This window comes from Stenella coeruleoalba (assembly GCF_951394435.1).
Source record: "Stenella coeruleoalba genome assembly, chromosome: 1".
NCBI classification, from domain to species: Eukaryota; Metazoa; Chordata; class Mammalia; order Artiodactyla; family Delphinidae; genus Stenella; species Stenella coeruleoalba.
The window spans coordinates 14,694,547-14,715,041 of record NC_137169.1 but is presented as its reverse complement, the minus strand read 5'-3'; the positions used below and the strand labels follow the sequence as shown (position 1 = coordinate 14,715,041).

Here is a 20,495-nt window from a genome sequence, read left to right as displayed (position 1 = left end):
GCTCGCAGGGTCATGGGGCGGGAGGGGGAGCAGATACCCAGGTGGATCCACTACAAGGATTCCCACGAGAGGAGCATAGAGTTCTGCGGAAGCACCGCCGAGGGGCACCAGGCCCACCCTTGGTGGGTGGGTTTCAGGGAAGGCTCCTCGGCGTAGGTGGAGCCTGAGACAGCCTAACGGGGCGCTAGGAAGGGAACCAGCCAGGCCGAGACTGAGCAGGGGCAGTGTATTTCCGTCCCGATCACAGCCCATGAACCGATGCCCGATGAGCCGTGGGCACCGACTCAGGCCTTGTGGATCGCTTGCCAAAAGCAGGTGATGGGCACACATGCCAGTTTTGCTGAGGATCAGCTGTTGGTTGCTCCTCAGACTTTCCAGGTGGATGAGGGAAGGGACGGAGATCAATTGACTTCAAGATTAGGGCTGGGAAATGGGCCTTTTTCTTAGGTTACTCCACGTGCCCGTCTGCCTCTGGAAAAGCCCACATCAGCCCTCCCCTGGGAAGCAGTGAGCCTGCTGGCCAAGTGCTTTATGGAGCTGCCAGTGCCACCCGCCTTTATCTTGTCTGATCTCACAGAGACCTGGGACTTTCTGAATCCGATCAGTCAGGCGTTGTGTCAAGTCCGGGCGCCACCTTTGCAGCTCTGGTCAGTACCAGCTGCTGCCCCTGAGGGAACGCAAAGTAAACTCGTGACTTTCCGCTTTTCCTGAACTCTTAGATTTTGGTGGTGGAGCGGGCTGCAGAGTCTATGCCTTTGTTTCTGATCCTTGTTGCCCTTACAACTTAAGATGTGGTAGCTCTTCTTGTGACTGCAGGGAATGCTCACACAGGGTGTCCTCCAAAGTGGAGTTGAATTACCTGTGCCCAGTGCTGTACTGAATGTCACCATGTCCCAGAAGAAGAGTATCAGCATGGGTGTCGGCTGTTTGGGGAAAACCATTGCTTCTGCTCCCGCCCCTTGGGAGTCCAAGTGGTCCATTTGGATGGAGCAGGGGATATCATTTTTGCATTTTATTACAGATCATTTGCCCAAGTGCAGGATATTTAAGTCCACTGGAAATACTGGTGAGAATGCTATATAATAACGTGCAGAAATACAGTCCCTAGGTCTGGGCGGGGGGGTGCCCAGGGGTTAGTTTTCCCTTGAATCATGTTTTTGCCTTAAAACTCCTTGACAGGGCTTCCCTGGTGGCGCAGTGGTTGAGAGTCCGCCTGCCGATGCAGGGGACACGGGTTCGTGCCCCGGTCGGGAAAGATCCCACATGCTGCGGAGAAGCTAGGCCTGTGAGCCATGGCCGCTGAGCCTGCACGTCCGGAGCCTGTGCTCCGCAGCGGGAGAGGCCACAACAGTGAGTGGTCCGCGTACTGCAAAAAAAAAAAAAAAAAAAAAACTCCTTGACAGAAGAGCTTTCCTGTGTGCTGTCTGTGGGAAGCACCCTTAGGAAGGAGAAAATCCAGCCTGTCTTCTCCCACAGCCCGGTGGTCCTCTTCTGTTGCTTTAAGGGATCACCGGGACCACTGAAAGGTGGCAAGGGGACAAGACCACGTGCTTCCTTCTGGGTGAGAGTGTCAAGCAAATTGGAGCTTGTTGATTACCCCACTGCTTTCCACATTCTTTCCATTCCGGAGACCACGGGGAGATTTGCCGATGCTCCACAGGCTTTGCAAATCTTTCCCTAATTAAAGGGCCTCCCAGCTGCGTGCATAGCTCTTCTGCCTCAAATCTCTGCCCTTTGGTGTTTGTGTTTAAAATTCCATCTTTCCGAAATGTTTGCCACTCAGCAAGTCTCCTTGAAAGCCCCCACTCTTGTCTGAGGGAAGTTTTTTTCCTTTTTGGCTTTCATTCTGCCTCTGTACAATTTAAGTCCCTTTGGAGTTGCGTGCACGGATGCTCTTTGGTTATTTGTCGCTGTTAACCTCGTTGTCTGTATCTCACCACGGCACTGGGAGGTGGCAGCGGGTGCTGCTGGTGGCCATGCTGTTGTAACTTCTAGGTGGATGAGGACAAAAGAGCTTCGTCCTCCAGTGCTTCTGTTTAGTGGGAGCCGTGCTGCAAGGCCAGGGAAGTACTTTAGAAGGAATCTGACCTAGGGAAGGATCGGGATGTGTTAGCAGGAGGCTAAGCTCTCCCCAGGTGAAGAAGATACCTGGCCCTTGTCAGCTGGAGCCGGAGGCGCAATTCATCAGAGATGCACAAAGACCCCTTCCTTGGCCTCGCCCTAACAGAATTCTCCAGTAGAAGGTCTGTCTAGCACCTGCCTTTCAGGAACTGTCTGGCATCCTGTTGCTGGGGGGTGCTCAGAGAGCAGAGTTTTGTGAAATGCTCGGAGAGCTTCCGTGAAGAGGTCTGAAGAGTCTCTCTCTAAGTTAGATCCTGCCCTCTGGTTGATGAGAAATACGATACAAGTGAGTTGGAGAGAGACTCCACTTCCCAGGACCAGAAGAGGCAGAAAGCGTTTCCTTTCTGAGGGCCGTCAGGAAGCCCTGCGAAGGCTGGCAGGCACTGCCCTGGAGTGGGAGTGCCCAGGTCACGCCCTTAGAGCATGTCTAGTTTGGGAGAGAGATTTAAACCCTTGAGCAGAGCGTGGCACACTCAGCCCGCTTTCCCCAGCCTTGGAAGTCGGCCAAGAACAGGGTCAGTGAGGAGCAGCTGCGGGTCCTGCCGGCTCTGGGTTGAGGCCACCCGGCAGGAGCCTCAGATCAGTGAAGGGGACACTCAAGTTGATAAAGGTCTGTGCCATGGGGAGCAGGAAATCTGGGCTTCCCTTTAGGGAATAGAACTGGGGCAGGGGCCTCTAGGTGCAGGAGAGCACTCCTGGAAGAGAGAAGGGGGGGTGGTAATTTGGCTTTTACAAATAGAGAACTTTCCTAAGAATTTTAAATTTGAACTGGAATTCAGGAGCGAAGCACATGCAGTCACAAGCATTCTTCTTCTTCCCCTGTCGTGGGTCATTCACGTGTGTGCACCTTGGAGACAGGCCCAGGGCTTAGTCAGTTTGAGGTCTCACCAGGTACCTTGCTCAGTAGACATTTTGTTTTAGGAAGAACGTCACAAACTTTTTTTTTTAGAACGTCACAAACTTTTGATGAGTTCATACAGCCATATCCTGGATGGTCGTAGAGATGATAAGTAAATAAACGAAGTCTTGCGCTATGAAACTTCGTAGGATCTTAACACTGAAATGAACCTTACTGGTCATCTAGTCTAGTGGTTTTCAGACATTTTAAAAATTAGTGGAGCCCTCTTCTCAAACTAAATCTTTTTTTAATAAAGTTTTTTTGGGGGACTGCGTTGGGTCTTCGTTGCTGCGTGCGGGCTTTCTCTAGTTGTGGTGAGTGGGGGCTGCTCTTTGTTGCAGTGCGTGAGCTTCTCACTGCAGTGGCTTCTCTTGTTGCAGAGCACAGGCTTTAGGCACGTGGGCTCAGTAGTTGTGGCTCGCGGGCTCTAGAGCGTAGGCTCAGTAGTTGTGGCACACGGGCTTAATTGCTCCGCGGCATGTGGGATCTTCCCGGACCAGGGCTCGAACCTGTGTCCCCTGCATTGTCAGGTGGGTTCTTAACCACTGCGCCACCAGGGAAGCCTCAAATTAAATCTTACAGCAAACTTGAATGGATCATGTTGGGCCCAGACTTCCCCTCTTACTCTTTTACCACCTTGAGCCCCACCAAGTGCCTCTCCTCAGCCTTGGAGAACCATGACATCCATCTTGTTCAGTTTGGGTCCATTTTATTTATTTTTTTTTTTAAAGATTTTTTTGTTGTGGACCATTTTTTAAAAATAGATCTTTATTGGAGTATAATTGCTTCACAGTACTGTTAGTTTCTGTTGCACAACAAAATGAATCAGCCATATGCATACTCATGTCCCCATATCCCCTCCTTCTTGAGCCTCCCTCCCCTCCTCCCTATCCCACCCCTCTAGGTCATTGCAAAGCACGGAGCTGATCTCCCTGTGCTATGCGGCTGCTTCCCACCAGCCAAGTATTTTACATTCGGTAATGTATTTACGTGGATGCTACTCTCACTTCGCCCCAGCTTCTCCCTCCCACCCCGTTTCCTCAAGTCCATTTTCTGTGTCTCCTTCTTTATTCCTGCCCTGCAACTAGGTTCATCAGTACCATTTTGTTGGGTTTTTTTTTTTGATTCCATATATATGCGTTAGCATACGGTATTTGTTTTTCTCTTTCTGACTTACTTCACTCTGTATGACAGACTCTATCTAGGTCCATCCACCTCACTGCTAATAACTCAATTTCGTTTCTTTTTATGGCTGAGTAAATATTCCATTGTATATATGTGCCACATCTTTTTTTTTTTTTTTTTTTTTGCGGTACTCGGGCCTCTCACTGTTGTGGCCACTCCCGTTGCTGAGCACAGGCTCCGGACGCGCAGGCTCAGCGGCCATGGCTCACGGGCCCAGCCGCTCCGCGGCATGTGGGATCTTCCCGGACCGGGGCACGAACCCGGGACAGGGCACGTGTCCCCTGCATCGACAGGCGGACTCTCAACCACTGCGCCACCAGGGAAGCCCTATGTGCCACATCTTTATCCATTCATCTGTTGATGGACATTTACGTTGGTTCCATGTCCTGGCTATAGTAAATAGTGCTGCAGTGAACATTGTGGTACGTGTCTCTTTTTTTTCTTTTTTTTTTTTTTTAACATCTTTATTGGGGTACAATTGCTTTACAATGGTGTGTTAGTTTCTGCTTTATAACAAAGTGAATCAGTTATACATATACATATGTTCCCATATCTCTTCCCTCTTACGTCTCCCTCCCTCCCACCCTCCCTATCCCACCCCTCCAGGCTGTCACAAAGCACCGAGCCAATCGTGTCTCTTTTTGAATTATGGTTTTCTCAAGGTATATGCCCAGTAGTGGGATTGCTGGGTCATATGGTAGTTCTATTTTTAGTTTTTTAAGGAACCTCCATACTGTTTTCCATAGTGGTTGTATCAGTTTACATTCTGCTGTGGACCATTTTTAAAGTCTTTATTGAATTCGTTACAATAATTGCTTCTGTTTTGTGTTTTGTTTTTTTGGCCCCGAGGCATGTGGGATCTTAGCTCCCCCACCAAGGACCGAACCCACGCCTCGTGCATTGGAAGGCTAAGTCTTAACCACTGGACCGCCGGGGAAGTCCCTGGTCCATTTTAGAGATGAGGAAACTGAGGACCAGGGCAGCTATGGCTCATCTGGTGATCTAGCCCCACTTCACTGAAGACCCACCTGTGGCTTCCAGGCTGGTGATGCATCCCTACCATGTGCTGCATTAATTTATTCTCATGTAGAAAGCTCTGGGTTGTAAGGTCATTAGCCAGAGAGATACAAGAGTGAAGAGAAAGATAACCCTGCCCCTGGTTCCTGATGCCCGGAGTCACTTTTTACTAACCTGAAACTTAGGTCATGTAACATATTCTTATCTGCTGGAAACCCCAATTAATTTTTTTGTATTTGCATTGAACTTACAGTTCCCTGGAATATGCCTGTGCTCTCTGCCTGGAATATTCTCTCAATTCACCCTTTTTTTTTTTTTTTAAACGAGATAAAATTGTGATTATGTAGATACAATTCACATACTATAAAATTCACCCTTTTAAAGCGTGCAGGGGCTTTTCAGCATCTTCACAGAGTTGTGTGGCCATCAGTGTTCGGCGTTCCACGCTGCACTCCTTTGACCAGATGGGCACTCCTGCCTCTCCGTCCCGCCGGCTTCTCTGTGACCTCTTCTGCCACATACGTGCTTCAGTTTTTATAACTGGGCTCAGGTGTTAGCTCCTCAAGACATGTACCCCGGCCTCCCCTGCTGCTCTTCCCCTCCAGAGAAGCTCTGGGCAACCCCCCTCGTTTCCATAGCATCCAGTACTTCCCCGGTCCAGGGCACAGAGCACGCTGGGGCTTCACTTGTGCCCCGCTCTCTCCTATTAGACTTTGAGGATGGGGACACTGTATTTAATCCTTCATACGTTAGGTAGGTTTTCTCTGGAGGGTTTGGGTTTTACTTCCTAATGAGCCGAAGTGGAGAAACAGAGGAGCTCTTGATCCAGGAAGACACAGACAACGAAGGGGAGACATCCATTACTCCTGAGCGAATCTGACTGTTTCCCCAATAGGAAGAGTTGCAGATTTTTCTTTGGCCGTGAGTGGTCGTTTTCTCTGGCTGACTTTGTGAAATTAAAACAAAACCTTGATGAGACATCCATCCAGTGGAAGGAATCCAGTGTGAAACGTGGCCAGCCAGCCAGGATGATTTTTGTGCTAAGGGGGGAAGAAAAGCCACCACTGACTTGTTCTGGGTGTCCCTCACGTTAACGTGGCACATCAGTGCTGGCCCCCACCCCCGCTCAGACTCACGTGCCACACACGTGCTCGCACGGCATGAACGGTTCCACTTGAAAGGGGCCAGCAGCATCACTGGGATTTTGGTGGACTGTTGCACCGTCTGGGTTGTTTAGAAGTCTGTGGTCTTGAGAGTTTGGAGAGACTATATGGTGGAAAGACCCAGGACTGTGGCATGTGACTCAGTGGTTGCGTGGCTCTGAGCCTCGGCTGCTGCCTCACGAGGCCCTTGGCCTCCCCGGGTGGCTCTGAGGAGTCCTGGGGTGGAATTGCATGGGTTTCCTTGAATTCTGGCTCTGCCACCTGCGAACTGTGTGACCTTAGCCAAGTTATTATACTTAACCTCTCTGTGCCTCAGTGTCGTCATCTATAAATTATGAGAACTTGGCATAAATTGGGATAACAGTAGCACCACTGCTTCGTACAGGGTTGCCACGATGATAAAATGAGGATGTGTGTTCCGTGCTTAGAAGAGTGTCTCATGCATAGCAGGCACTTTAAAAAAAAAAAAAAAAAGGTTTGCTGTTGTTAGGATAATTGCTTTAATAATACTAATAACACTAAAACGGTAATACTAAAACAGATGGACCCTCTGTCCGGCCCATGAAGTTACATTGTCTTTGCAAAAAGACCATGTGATAAACAAGTTGTTTTAATGTATTTTTCCCTGGTCTTTTTCCCAGAAAGATTTGAGGTGATTTGTAAGAATGCACCCAATGCAATAATGCTTTTAACGCAGCCTGAGAAAGCAGGACCGCAGGCCATTCGGGAAGAGACCTCCACTCTGTCCACGCGTGCCTTCCTCGCATAGGGGAGGCTATAGGCCCAGCCTCAGGAGGCGCCTGCGTGGAGTGTGAGGGGCAAGGGCCGGCCCCACAGGTCCTCGCAAGGTGGTGGTCCACACCCCAGGGAAGGTGCAGGAGCTCGAGTCTGCATCTGCCTTGGGAGGCCCTTGGTCACAGTGCTGCGGTGCCGCCCCAGGCCATCACCCTCTCACTCTCACCCCCACCCACCCAGCTGGTCCCTAGTCCAGCTCTCGGAGAGGCGCTGAAGAACATTGGGGGGGTGCTTCCCACTGAGACAGACATGGGCTTCAAAAGGTCAGAGCTCCACCTGAGTGGCCCTCCTTTTCCACAATTCAACCACGGACCCACCGGCATTTAGGAAGCCCTGCCAGCCTTACGCTAGGCCCAGGGCCGTCCAGACATCTTATCCCTGCCCTGAGGAAAGACACCCCATCCCGAATCCATGCGGCCTGGGGCCCAGTCTTACATAGAGCGGCAGGGGCGTAGCCCGTAGATGAGGGGCATTGCCTTCGCTAAGGAAGCTTTGGGCATGCGTAGAAGAGGACCTTGAAGGATAACTGGGGGTCACTAGGTAGCACCAGGAGAAGGGCAGGCGATCCTGGTGGAGAGACTGTCAGGATGTCGGCTGGAGGGGTGACTGAGGGGATCGTGGGAGAGCCGCAGGGCTGCGGTGGAGGCTGGGCCCAGGCCGGGTCGGGGAGCTTCCCCCCCGCGGCCGTCCAGGCCGAGGCAGTTGGCTGCCCCGTGTGCAGCAGCTCCTGAAAGCGGCCTGGTGGTTGCGCGAAGCCCTCAGGAGCCAGTGCACATGACTTAGACCCAGTGAGTTTTCTGCCTCTGGCTTCTTAAAGGTGCTTGTGTATCGTGCCCTATCCCTCGGGGACCAGCCCTTCCTTCATTAAGAGGAGCGGGTGGCTTAGAAAGACCCCAGCTTCTCTCAGCGCAGACACAGGTGATGCGGTCGCTCCTGGCCAGGGAACAGTTAATTTAATTAGGCTCCAAGCACCTGGTTCGTCCCCTTCGGGAAGCGTAGGGTTACATGTGGACAACAGGAGCCTTGTGTGTGCCCCTGGATGACCCACATGTAGTGATTTCAATTTCCCCTTTCAGTTTGTCTTCTCTTTGTCCTGCCCCCTCCTGACCCTTCTTTAGAAAAGGCTTCTGGCTTCTTACTCCAGCCTGCAAGCTTCTAGAAGGCAAAGCTTTGGGGTATGAATGGCTGAAACCCAGCCCAGGAAGTTTGCCTTTGTTTATTATTTATCTGTGGGGTGGTTTGGGGCACCTGCCTCAGAAAAGAGCGGCGGGAGGCTTATTGTTTCTTGAGAAAGCTCTTTGTTGTTAATGGCACATGAAAAATTGATTTCTAAGCAGAATAGAACATGTGTTGGTCAGAAACGCTTTCCTACTGTTGGCAGCTTCCCATGTGTTAGACCCTCAGTGATGAGACCCGGCTGGCAGTATGTGACCTTCAGGAGCCCGTGCCGGTGGCCCGAATCTGAGGGGCACGGTTCGCACACGTTATGGTGTTGCCAAAATTGGGAGATTGCTTCCTACACTTGTCATGTACATTTAACCATGTTCTCCTTAAAAGCGCATTTTATAATTCGCAGTCTTCAAGTGAAGAAAACGGTCTGAACTTGTACTTAAAGTATACTGTTCTCAGAGTCCAGTGATAGCTTAATTAGAAGAGAGGCCGGATCTGAAACACGAGGAGGGCCGGCGGCCCTGGGGTCAGGCTGTGCTAGGTGGTGGCGCTGGCAGTGTCACGGGTCCCTGCCCACAGCGCAGGAGTCGGAGTGGGCGGGCAGGGACCGTGCAGCCCCCGAGTTCCCCCCGATTCTCTTCCTTCTCCACCCCCTCTCCTCGGAGCCCCACTGGAAGGGGGTGTGGGAGCGGAAGCCGCTCGCCTTGCCAGCCCAGCGGGGCCTGTGCTCTGGAATCGCTGGGTCAGAGTCTGGAACTCAGAGTCCAGTTCTGCCCTGCCCCCACCTTGCCACCTGTGTGAGGCGCTTCCCTGCACTTGGGTTTTCCCATCCACATGGTGGGGAGGGTGGGGTCCTGGAGGGTGAGCAAGGTCCCCTGGGCTCCCCCTCCGCTTCCTCAGGCAAACCCTCTGAGTGGGTTTACAGGATGGGGTGAGGTGTCCCCAGTGCGGGGCACGCACACTCGGAGAGGCGTTACATCAGTTCACTTGGAAACTCTGCTTCCAGGGCCCAAGGTGTTTCTGGTGACAAGTAAGGTCCTGGTAACAAAGCTTCCGCTGGGCTGGGACTTCCCTGGTGGTCCATTGGCTAAGACTTCGCGCTCCCAATGCAGGGGGCCCAGGTTCCATCCCTGGTCAGGAAACTAGATCCCACATGCCACAACTAAAGATCCCGCATGCTGCAACCAAAGATCGTGCACGCTGCAACTAAGACCCAGCACATCCAAATAAATAAATATTTAAAACAACAACAACAAAAAAGCTGCTGCTGGGCAGTCGTGGGGAGGACTTTGTTTCCTCCACCCCGATCGGGGTGGGGGGGGATCCCTCATCTCCCATAGGCTCCAGAGGCCGCCTGGGCCCATGTTCACGGATGGGTCTTCAAGTGCATCCTTCTTAAACCTGGGAGTCTGGGGAGGAGGTGGGAGGGAGGCTTTAAGAAGTTTTATGAACAACAGTGTGCTGGGGCTTGCCATCACATTTAAAGGGGCCCACAGGCACTGCTCCACCTGGCCGAGGATTGCAGCACACAGATGCTTCTCTCTTCTACTCTCCTCGGGGTAGGGGCGAGGGGAGCCTGGGGCCGGCTCTTCAGTCCCATCACAGTGCCTCTCCTTTCCTCCACTCACGTGTCGGCTCCGTCCACCTCCTAGACCACCGAATCCCTGCAGTCCCCCTGCCATCCCCATCAGGTCCACGTCACAGCCCTCACCACTCTCAGGATGGCTCCTCGTGCCTTGTCTGTTTCCAGCAGCTGGAGCGTGCTTTGGGAGAGCAGGGCCGTGCCCGTCCATCTCGTCTGCCACTGAATCCATGGCACCTGATGGGTGCCTGGGGGTGGGCAGTCAGGATCTACTGAGGTAGGTGTTGTAGCCCCCAGTTCTGAGGTTTAGGAAGGTTACACTCAGCCAGGAAGTGGCAGACCAAGGATTCGAACTTGTGTTTGATTTTGAGTTTGGTGTTTTCCAGAATGCCACCCTGTAGGTTGTGTTTCTGACACAGGCATGTGTGTCACTGAAAGCACTCTCCTTATTTTCTTTTTTAATTTTTATTAGAGAAAAGCAGGGAAGGTTTGGGGCCTTGGAAAAAATAAAGGGAACGGATTGTAAGCAGAGACCTCTGCTGGTCACGGGGAGGGAGCCCGGCATCCTGATACTTTGCTGTCTGCCGGGGAGTGAGGCCAGCCAGCACCCTGCCCAGCCATGGTTTCAGCAACGTTACTCATCTGAGTGTGCGACCCAGCGAACACGGTCTGTTTTCGATTCTTATCTCTCTGGTGGCGGGCTCTCAGCCAGCGGGCAGATCAAAAGACGGAATGTGTTCGTTTGGCCATTTTTTTAAAAAACCGAGGTACAAGGGTGCATTTCTTAAAGACGAGGGCGCCGTGGATTAGATTATCCATGGAGTTGAACTGGTCTGGCTTTTGTGCTTTTTTAAGGGTTCATCTCAAGTTTCTTTTTCTGGTTGAACAATTTTTTTCAACATTAATAACTAATGGAGAAGGGGAAGAGGCAAAGTAGAACCATATGGTGGCCCAAACACAAACCTCACTTGTGGCCGGAAACTTCTGATTTGTATCTCTTTTCATGTGATCAGCTGTTGGGCTAGATAGTAGAAAAGGATTCAGTTTGAGGCAACAGTAAGAGTGAATGTAATTTTTATTTAGTTATTTTTTATAGCTTTTTAAAAAATTTATCTGGCTGTGTCGGGTCTTCGTTGCGGCGTGTGGGATCTTTAGTTGCAGCGTGCGGGACCTTTAGTTGTGGCATACGAACTCTTAGCTGCGGCATGCAGGATCTAGTTCCCCGACCAGGGATCGAACCCGGGCCCCCTGCATTGGGAATGCAGAGTCTTAGCCACTGGACCACCAGGGAAGTGGAAGTCCCTGTAATTTTTATTTTTTTAACCCAGATATACTGTATGTCACATGTCTTTTCTTAGACATTGGCTAGTAGCTGTGTGACTTGGGGCAAGTTACTTCTCTAAGGCCCTGCTTTGTCACCCCCTCCCCCTTTATTTATTTGGCTGCTGCATTGCAGCATGTGGGATCTTAGTTCCCTGACCAGGGATCGAACGCGTGTCCCCTGCAGTGGAAGCGCGGAGCCCTAACCACTGGACCACCAGGGAATTCCCTCGCCCTTCTTTAAAATAGGGCCAGTAACCATATCTATATGCAGGGCTGTTTTGAGGATTAAAGGAGGTGATGCAGGCCCTTTTCTTCCTGGCTGCTTGAAGATCAGCCGCCGTCATGCCATCACGAGCAACGCAGTAACTGTCCGGACCAGGAAGTTCATGACCACCCGACTACTTCAGCGGGAACAAATGGGCACTGCTGTCCTTCGTCCTGGGAAGGCAACAGTACCTAAGACAGAAATTTGGGGGAAACTAGCCAAAATGTACAAGACCACACCAGATGTCACCTTTGTGTTTGGGCTCAGAAGCCATGCTGGTGATGGCAAGACAACTGGCCTTGGCATGATTTACGATTCCTTGGGTCACGCGAAGCAGGATGAGCCCAAACACAGGCTTGCAAGACATGGCCTGTACGAGAAGACCTCAAGAAAGCAGCGAAAGGAGCGCACGAGCAGAATGAAGACGGTCGTGGGGACTGCAGAGGCCAGTTTGGTGCTGACAAAAAGAAGCCAGCTGGAGATGGGACAGCAGAGGAGTAAAGATTCTGCGGTGGGTGTGCAGATTTGTCGTGAGAGAATTAATAAAGTAAGACCTTTTACATGAAAAAAATAATCAAAAAATCAAGGCGGCGACGCACGTAGAGCTTACGCAGTGCAGTGCCTGGCACCCCCGCCCCCTCCTGGTGACCTTCTCTTTATTCTCGTTATCGTTAAAGGGTCACCTGAGGCAGTAGCTCGTGGCATGCTAGCCCCTCTCCTGCCTCTGCCTTCTGGGTTTTTTCCTCTCCCTGCCCTACTTCACTTTATTCCTGTTTCACCCGATCTTTCCTGTGGCCCTGTGGCCCCATGGGCACTCGTGAGCCAGCTGGTGGTGCTGGTGGTGAAGGGCGAGGCGGTCCCTGCTCCCTGGGGTGTGGCCGCAGAGGGACAGTGGAGAGACCGATGGAGGCGTGAACTTCACCACCAGAACAACGGCGGGAACGCTATCTTGGCCAGTGCAACGTTGTTTAGTATGCCACGTCACTTGGAATTAGGTTTAAATCCCCCCAACAGCTTGGATTGGTCTGACACCTTTGGTGTTATATGAACATTCCTTACAAAGGCTGTTAAGCAGGTCAGATGGGCAGTTTGGACAGAAATTGTCCAGCCCTTGGATGGTCGACACCAAGCACATGTTCTCGCCAGAGGCCCTCCTTGGGTCCCGAGGCAGCGGAGCCTATGACACTCACATCCCGGAGTGAACTCCCGGCTTTGTTTGGACCTGTCCTTTCATTTAAATTGCTGTGCAAACTTGTGATCCATGAGACTTAACGTGATTTCTTCCACTGTTCTAAGCATTTGACATGACTAGGAGGTGGGGCGAGGTTGGGTCTGTACTGTGACCCTACATCATAGGATTGATGCCCGCTTCCACCAGCACGCCAGAGCACCCGCCAGTGTGTGCGTCACTGGCCCAGGTCTGGAGGACCGGCCCCTGCGGGCACCCACCGAGTCAGCGCTCAGTGAAGAACGTTAAGTCTTAAGGAAGGAGTAACCTGATAGTTGAGGCCAGTGTTAGAACAGCCGTCCCCAGAGCATTTAGGATTCAGTTGATATCATCGTCACTGCAGGAATTCCAAAGAGTGGGGGCATCTTGATAAGGAAGTTGGAGTTTGGTCTGGGCCCTGAAGGGTGGTAGGATTTAAGACTATATGGGGATCGGTTGCCAGTTTTTTTGTGTGTTTTTTGTTGTTGTTGTTACTTGTTGTTGTTGTTTTTGCGATACGCAGGCCTCTCACTGTTGTGGCCTCTCCCGTTGCGGAGCACAGGCTCCGGACGCGCAGGCTCAGCGGCCATGGCTCACGGGTCCAGCCGCTCCGCGGCACGTGGGATCTTCCCGGACCGGGGCACGAACCCATGTCCCCTGCATCGGCAGGCGGACTCTCAACCACTGCGCCACCAGGGAAGCCCAGGTTGCCAGTTTTAACAACCAATATATGTCATGTGTAAACTGGAGACATACTAAAACATTATTCATTATGTATCTGAAATACAGATTTAACTGGCCAAATGCGTTGTTTTATCCAGCAACCCTAAATGGGGAGGATTTTTAAGTGGAAGAACGCATGTGCAAACTCGCATGTCTAGAAGCACTGAGTAGGACAGTGTGGTGGGTTGAGAGGGTTCAGGCAGAAGTGCAGGGGTGGGAAGGGGGTGGGAGCGAGACGGATTGGCGGTGGTGCCAGATCATGACTAACGCGCCCATGGCAGCTGCTCTGGTGCGGATCCGCGAGCACACTGTGTAGTCCACACCTCTCGTTCCACATGACGACAATAATGTTATTTTTACAGAGCATTTTATCTTTGATGAAAGAAACAGGAGTGGTGGAGGGAAACAATACAAGGATATGGCCCAACTTGGGAGTTTATCCAAAAGGCGAAAATTGTACCTGCTGGGGTGGAGAATCATCCAGCCGTATCACAACCAGGTGCTTTCCGTGGTGGGGCAGGTCATCCGTCATCCATGAACTCTGTGTTTTTCTGTGCACAGCCGGAGCTTTGTGAGTTACAGTTCAGATGTATGTTTTCCTTAGGTTGGTTAGAACCTGGCCGTAGATTTTGCAGAGTCCAGGCACAGGTCTTCAAGGGTGGCTGGATCTGGGTGCTCAGGTACTATCTCCACGGCCCTGCAGTGCTCAGAAACACAGGGAGGTACTCTCCCGCTGCCTGCTGCAGCCCAGGCCCTGCACCCCCAACCCAGCTGCCCTGGCAGAAAGGAGGTGAGCCGTGTATCCCTCCATCGCCTCTGGAGAAGACTCTTCCCTGCATATGCCAGGGGCTGAGGCCCTCTCGTTGCCCGTGCGTGGTGGTGGAGTAGAGATCAGCCTTGCCCAACCATATGGTGTGAGGAGCTTTGTGACCAGAAGAATGGGAAAGGAGGCTGGGCAGGCAACAGGAGTGGCCATTGATGACAGCTGGTACCACGGATCGGCCCCTTGCGCCGCTGCCTTAATCTGCGTTGTCTGTGCTTCGAAGGACGTGAGTTACAAAGTGGGGAGTGGAGTCCCTCCTGGTCCTTTATGCTGGCCTTGAAAGTACCCAGATCTGCTTGGACAGGTAGGGAGGGCTGGATCCCATTTTCTACAAAAGGGGCTGCCACATTTTTTGATTTCACAGGCCAGAGACATTTAAAAGTGAAGAGGAGGAATAGGTCATTGGTTGTGAACCTTTAGAACAAAAACAAGACCTATCGTTTCATCAAGGTACGGACACCTTAACACCAAAAAAAGGGCATTCTCAAAGGATGAATACGTTTAACCATATGAAGAACCTAATAGTGTCTTGATTAGAGGCTTTCTTTACCTGAATTATTTGCGCTGAAGCAGTGAGGCTCTTACAGTGGCCCAGCAGCCATCTGTGTCTGATGCAGCTCACCTGCTGTGTTTGCCAAATGAACAACCTCGGGCCCAGCCCAGGTCTCCATGGCTAGTTAACAGCTGAGCAGGGGCTCGAACCCAGCTCTCTCAGTTCTCAGTCTCGCACTGCGCTGTGCTCCTTGGGGTCGTATAGTAACACGGACGCCAGGACTTTCACTAAAACTCCCGCTCTCTCTGTCTGCTGCTGTGGAACCACATCACAGGTCATATTCCTGGTTGGAGCCACAGTGAAATTGTCATTGGTATCCATCAAAGTTTAGTTCTTGACTATACACTCTTTGGGTGAAGATCCTTGCTACACACCAATTTATTAATTAAAAAATAAAGCCGAGGGCTTCCCTGGTGGCGCAGTGGTTGAGAGTCCGCCTGCCGATGCAGGGGACACGGGTTCGTGCCCCGGTCCGGGAGGATCCCGCATGCCGCAGAGCGGCTGGGACCGTGAGCCATGGCCGCTGAGCCTGCGCGTCCGGAGCCTGTGCTCCGCGGCGGGAGAGGCCGCAGCGGTGAGGCCCGCGTACCGCAAAAAAAAAAATAAATAAATCCGATTGGCATTTAGGAGGCTCTGTATTGTAAAACTACTCCCTTCCTCCTTCCCACATACGTCAAGCACTTGCTCTGTGTCAGGCACTGCCCTGGGCACTGAGGATTCAGCGGTGAACAGGATCAAAGCCCTCGCCCTGGTAAAACCTACATTCTAGGGAGAGAGACATGACCACAAATCAATTTAAAAAATCATTTCAGTTAGTGTAAGTGCTGGGAAGAAATTATTGAAATGCTTTCGGTCCATGAATTAGCCTCTTGGATAGGGGTGAAGTCAAGCCTGTTTATACCAAATCCCATTATCTTGTAAGCTTCTTCTGTTGGGGGACTTAGCCACCCGCAGCAGGACTGGCGGGAAAGGGTCAGCATGGCTCTGGGCAGAACTGGATCCCAATGGTGCATTTTCATCCAGTGCCTGGGGCAGTACAGCAAATTCAGGTGCAGTCTAGGCTGGGGCTGCTGTCTAGGCCGGAGCTGCCGTTCAGACCGGGGATGCCGTCCAGGCTGGAGCTGCAGGCTGAGAATGACAGGCAGCAGTGGTGTTGGGGGCCGAGGGGGAGCAGGGGCATCAGTCCGTCGGTTCCTGATGTGCACGCGTTGCCCTGCGCTGGACACTACGCTGGGTACTGAATGCATCATCATCACATGCAATCCCCAACCGGGTTGGTTTTTCTTATCCCCACTCTACAGGTGAGGAAATGCAACTTGGTAGAGAAGTAAAGTGACTTGCCCCAGGCCAGGAGGCCAGTGAGTCGTAGAGTCAAGAAGTCTAACTTCAGAGCGTGTTTGCTTGGTCTTTACGTAATACTCCAGGATAAATTAGGCCAGTAGTGTCAGGGCCCCAGCCAGTTAGAATGGGGTTCTAGGCAAAAGTCAGGGCCCAACAAGTAAGGCAAGGAATCAGCCCAACAGAATAGTGATGCCAGGGAAAGGCTGTAAAGTGATAGGCGGGCACAGAGGTGCCCAGGGCCCTTGCACTTGGCCAACGACAGGAAAGCAAGGCCACTTCAAATCCGAGCTGCCTTGGGTGGAAGCTGTTACAATCTTCCTTGCCTTGATCTGGCCTTTTTTTTCCAGGTGAAGGGCGCCATAGCTGAGCAGGGGCTGGGTGGGAGGGGGTCGTTTCCCAGCAGACCGTGCCTTTGGCCTGTGCTCTTCTTCCTCTTAGCTGTCCGCTAAACCAGAGTTCCAGTCAGAGGGGGAGACACCTCTCTACTGCTTTCTTCTTGTGTGGGCCTTGGGCAACCTCACGACTCCGGGCCTCAATTCTCTAATCTGTAAAACGGGGATAATGACTACTTCACAGGATGAGTTTCCGATAGTTTCCATCTGTAAAGGGCCCAGCATAGTGCATGACGCGTGGCAGACGCTTGGTATTCTCAGCACCAGGACTAACTGAACACAGCCCCATTTTTGTTTGTATGTCTTTCTGCTTGGGGAGGTGGGTACACAGATGGGCGTTGCATCCAGAAGGAGCTCTGAAATAAGCACGTTGTCGACAGGGGTTAATGATGTGTGTGTCTCGTGTCGGGCGGCTGGCTGCCCGGTGCTGCTCGGTGTATGAGAAATGGCTGTGAGTCACCAGGCAGGGTCACCATCTCACAGGTGTGCCAGACAGCACCTTCCAGGCTGAGTCCGGAGGCACCCCCCCATCAGCAGAGATGCCTCGAGAAGCCCACGGAAGCTGGTGGTCTCCGAGGTGACCGTGTCCCCATCCGTGCCTCTCTGGTGGTGGCGGGGGCCTTCTGGGGGAGCACGGGAACTGCTGTGACTGGCCACCCCTCTGCCGAGCTGCTCTTCGGGTGTCTTTGCCACGTGATTTAACTTTTCCATTTGGAAGGGTTATTGGTGCAGTTGGCAGCCACTCGTCGGGTAAATGATACGGTGGGGCCTCCGTAAACCCGGGCCCATGAAATGAATAAGTCAGCACATTGAAAATATAGCATGGAAGTGACTCAAGCCTGAAGGAATCCATTTTGGAGAGCGCTGCCCTCCCTTCCTGGAATATTTCGGTGGAAAGTGATGTTTGAGTTGGGAGGAGGAGGCCAGAGGCCTGGTTCCTAGCAGGGCTCTGTGTCCGATTCAGCAGCATTTGCCCTGAGATTCAGCCCTGCCTGCCCCCCACGCGAGGGCCCCCCTCCTCTGTGAGGGGCCCAGGAGGGTGAGCCTGAGCACAGCAGCTGGAGCTCGGCACTGTGGGAAGCTGGCAGGAAGCTCCCTTTGCAGCAGGTAGGGTTGACTCCGTAAGCCAGCCTGGTAACGCTTGGCTGGGGTCCTGGAAAGTGCTGGAAACTCCACCCAGCAAGGGAGCCTGTGGGAGCTCTCGGCACGGACTGGCTCTTCTTCTCAGAGCTCTCTGGACTCCTGTGTGTTTCAAGTGTTTACCTTCTTCTCGGGGCTTCAGCTTATGCTTTGCCCACCAGAGACCAATACCAAGCACGTTCGTACGTTACTAGACCACCCTGGTGACCAGGTAATTAAAGCTGCACGCAGTTTGGAAGGAAGGCTGTATTGGAAATCACGCTCCACTGTAATTCAAGAACAGGTTTCTTTATAGAGGGACACAGTTGGTGTCAGACACATGTGGAAAAGAAAAGAACAGGCCCATAATTCTGGCAGGCTACCAAGGGCCAGATGTTAAATATGCTGACCACGGTATGGCTACAGATGCCGTTAGCCAACCTGGGTTTGATGTGTTATTTTAACCTCTGTTCTGACCTTTCCTCTCTCTCTGCCAGGTCCCCAGTCTATGTGAAGATCTCCTGTCTTCTGTTGACCAGCCACTGAAAATCGCCAGAGACAAGGTGGTGGGAAAGGATTACCTTTTATGTGACTACAACAGAGATGGGGACTCCTATAGGTGAGCTCCTGCCCCACGAATGCAGCAGGCGCGCCGCGCCCGCCACAGCTGCTCACCACTGCTGCAGCAGCTCGAGGACTACTGAGCTTTGACATCTGACAGCCCATCAGCCTTCTTTCTGCTTGTGCTTCTGCTAGGCTTTCCTCCTTCCCTCCCTCCCTCCATCCCTCCCTCCCTTCTATCCATCATTCCATCCAGTTGACCGGAAGATGTCTGTGGAGTACCCCCACTGGGCATTGGAGATGCAGCAGTGAACAAGAAGCCCCTGCCCTGGTGGGGCTTACAGTCTAATAGGAGGGGGATGTTGGTAAAAAAACAAACAAACAAAAAAACAGGAACTTCCCTGGTGGCGCAGTGGTTGAGAGTCCACCTGCCAGTGCAGGGGACATGGGTTCGAGCCCTGGTCCGGGAAGATCCCACATGCTGCAGGGCAACTAAACCCGTGCACCACAACTACTGAGCCTGTGCTCTAGAGCCTGTACCCTAGAGCCTGCGTGCCACAAGTACTGAAGCCCGCGTGCCTAGAGACTGTGCTCCACGATAAAGAGAAGCCACTGCAATGAGAGGCCCGCGCACCACAACGAAGAGTAGCCCCCAGTCGCCGCAACTAGAGAAAGCCCGCACGCAGCAACAAAGACCCAATACAGCCAAAGATTAATTAATTAATTTTAAAAAAAAAAGAAAAGAAAGAACCCCCAGCAAGCTGCTTCATTAAAATTGCATCAAATCCTGCAAAGGAGAAGGTCCAGGATGTGCCCATGACAGGAATCCCGAGCCCAGGGAGGGCATGTGAATGAATCTCGTCAGACAGATGTGCAGCTGTCCTTTCTCTCTCCATCACCCTGTCCAGGGCTGCGAATAACTAAGTCGACTTGCGTCCCTGCCCTGGGTGATCCGTGGTCTAGAACAGGAGACACACCCAGGAGCTGATTACTGTGTGACGTGATTCCTGCAGCCAGGGCCAAGCTTATTGCATAGAGAAGGCCGAGGTTGATTCCAGGAAGACTTCCTGGAGGAGATGTCCGAGCTAGGTTTTTAAGGGTGCCTAGGAGTTCTTAATATTAAAAAAGACTGGGAATCTCTACACGCATCCAGTATTCCTGTGGTGGATGGCTGTAGTCAGTACCTTGGAGAATGGTGGAGGAATGCCGTAGGCTATAGGCTTTTTTTAGAAGCCGCAGAACCTGGTCTGGGTCTTAACGCTTTGGCCTCATGCTCTTTTGGGGGAGGGGTTGGGGCCTGAAAAATGAAAGTAGGAGAAATTCGCTGGAGGTAGCCGACATGGGCTCCAAACCAGCACTGCCCCCTGGAGCAGACGGGAACTTTGACAAATTACTTATTGTCTCTGGACTCTAGTTCTCTCATGTATTAAGTGGAGGGTGATAGTGTTCATTCTTCTAACAGGTGCTCAGTGACATGTTTCTGTGAGCAGGCACTCGTGTGTCAGACACTGAGTCTCTCTTCTGTGGAGCTTGTGTCCTAGTGAGGAATCCAGAGAGTAAGCAGCTGCATAAACAGTATATATTGTTGAAGAGCAAATAAAGAAAATAATGGAAGACCAGGGGAGGGAGAGGCGGAGGGGTAAACAGGGAAGGCTCTGGCGTTGGTGGTCAAGTGTGAAATGAGACTTAAGGATGAGAAGGTTCAGTCCCGCGCAGGTCTGGGAGAAGAGTGTCCCCTTTAAAGGCCCTGGGTGGGGTGAGCTGTCAGGGTTGAGCCTGGCAGGGAGGCCCGAGTGGGAGACAGCAGTGAAGGGGGTGGGCAGGGGTAGGAGGTGAGGCCAGAGGCCTTGAAGGCCAGGGCCATAGGGCTTGGCTCGGGGCACTTGGGGATTGAAAGAAATAACACATGTGAAGGGCTGAACAGCACCGAACTTGGGGGAAATTACAAAGAATTCATACTATTTAAACAAGACTAGACGACTATCATGTGATCACATCCCTTTCCTAGTTTCAAATGGAGGTCAGGTAAAGAATGTATTTTGGTCTAACCTAGACTGGAGACTAGAGTTGGAGATGGGGAGAGGTAGTCGGGTTTGAGGTACATTTTAAAAGTAGAGCCAGCGGGCTTCCCTGGTGGTGCAGTGGTTGAGAGTCCACCTGCCGATGCAAGGGACACAGGTTCGTGCCCCGGTCCGGGAAGATCCCACATGCCGCGGGGCGGCTGGGCCCGTGAGCCATGGCCGCTGAGCCTGCGCGT

At 52.2% G+C, this 20,495-nt stretch overlaps 1 protein-coding gene and 1 pseudogene across 3 annotated transcripts in view; both read left to right on the top strand.

Annotated features, from left to right (window-relative positions):
* CAPZB (capping actin protein of muscle Z-line subunit beta) overlaps positions 1-20,495 on the top strand; it is a 136,585-nt gene that overhangs the window by 76,534 nt on the left and 39,556 nt on the right. For both annotated transcript variants that reach the window (XM_079933471.1, XM_079933472.1), the window contains exon 3: positions 18,175-18,296. In XM_079933471.1, coding sequence (XP_079789597.1) covers positions 18,175-18,296 — 122 coding nt within the window. The remainder of the gene's footprint in view (positions 1-18,174; positions 18,297-20,495) is intronic.
* LOC307191798 (small ribosomal subunit protein eS24-like) lies at positions 11,623-12,020 on the top strand (annotated as a pseudogene). Its single transcript has one exon. The product of its transcript is annotated as a small ribosomal subunit protein eS24-like (transcript).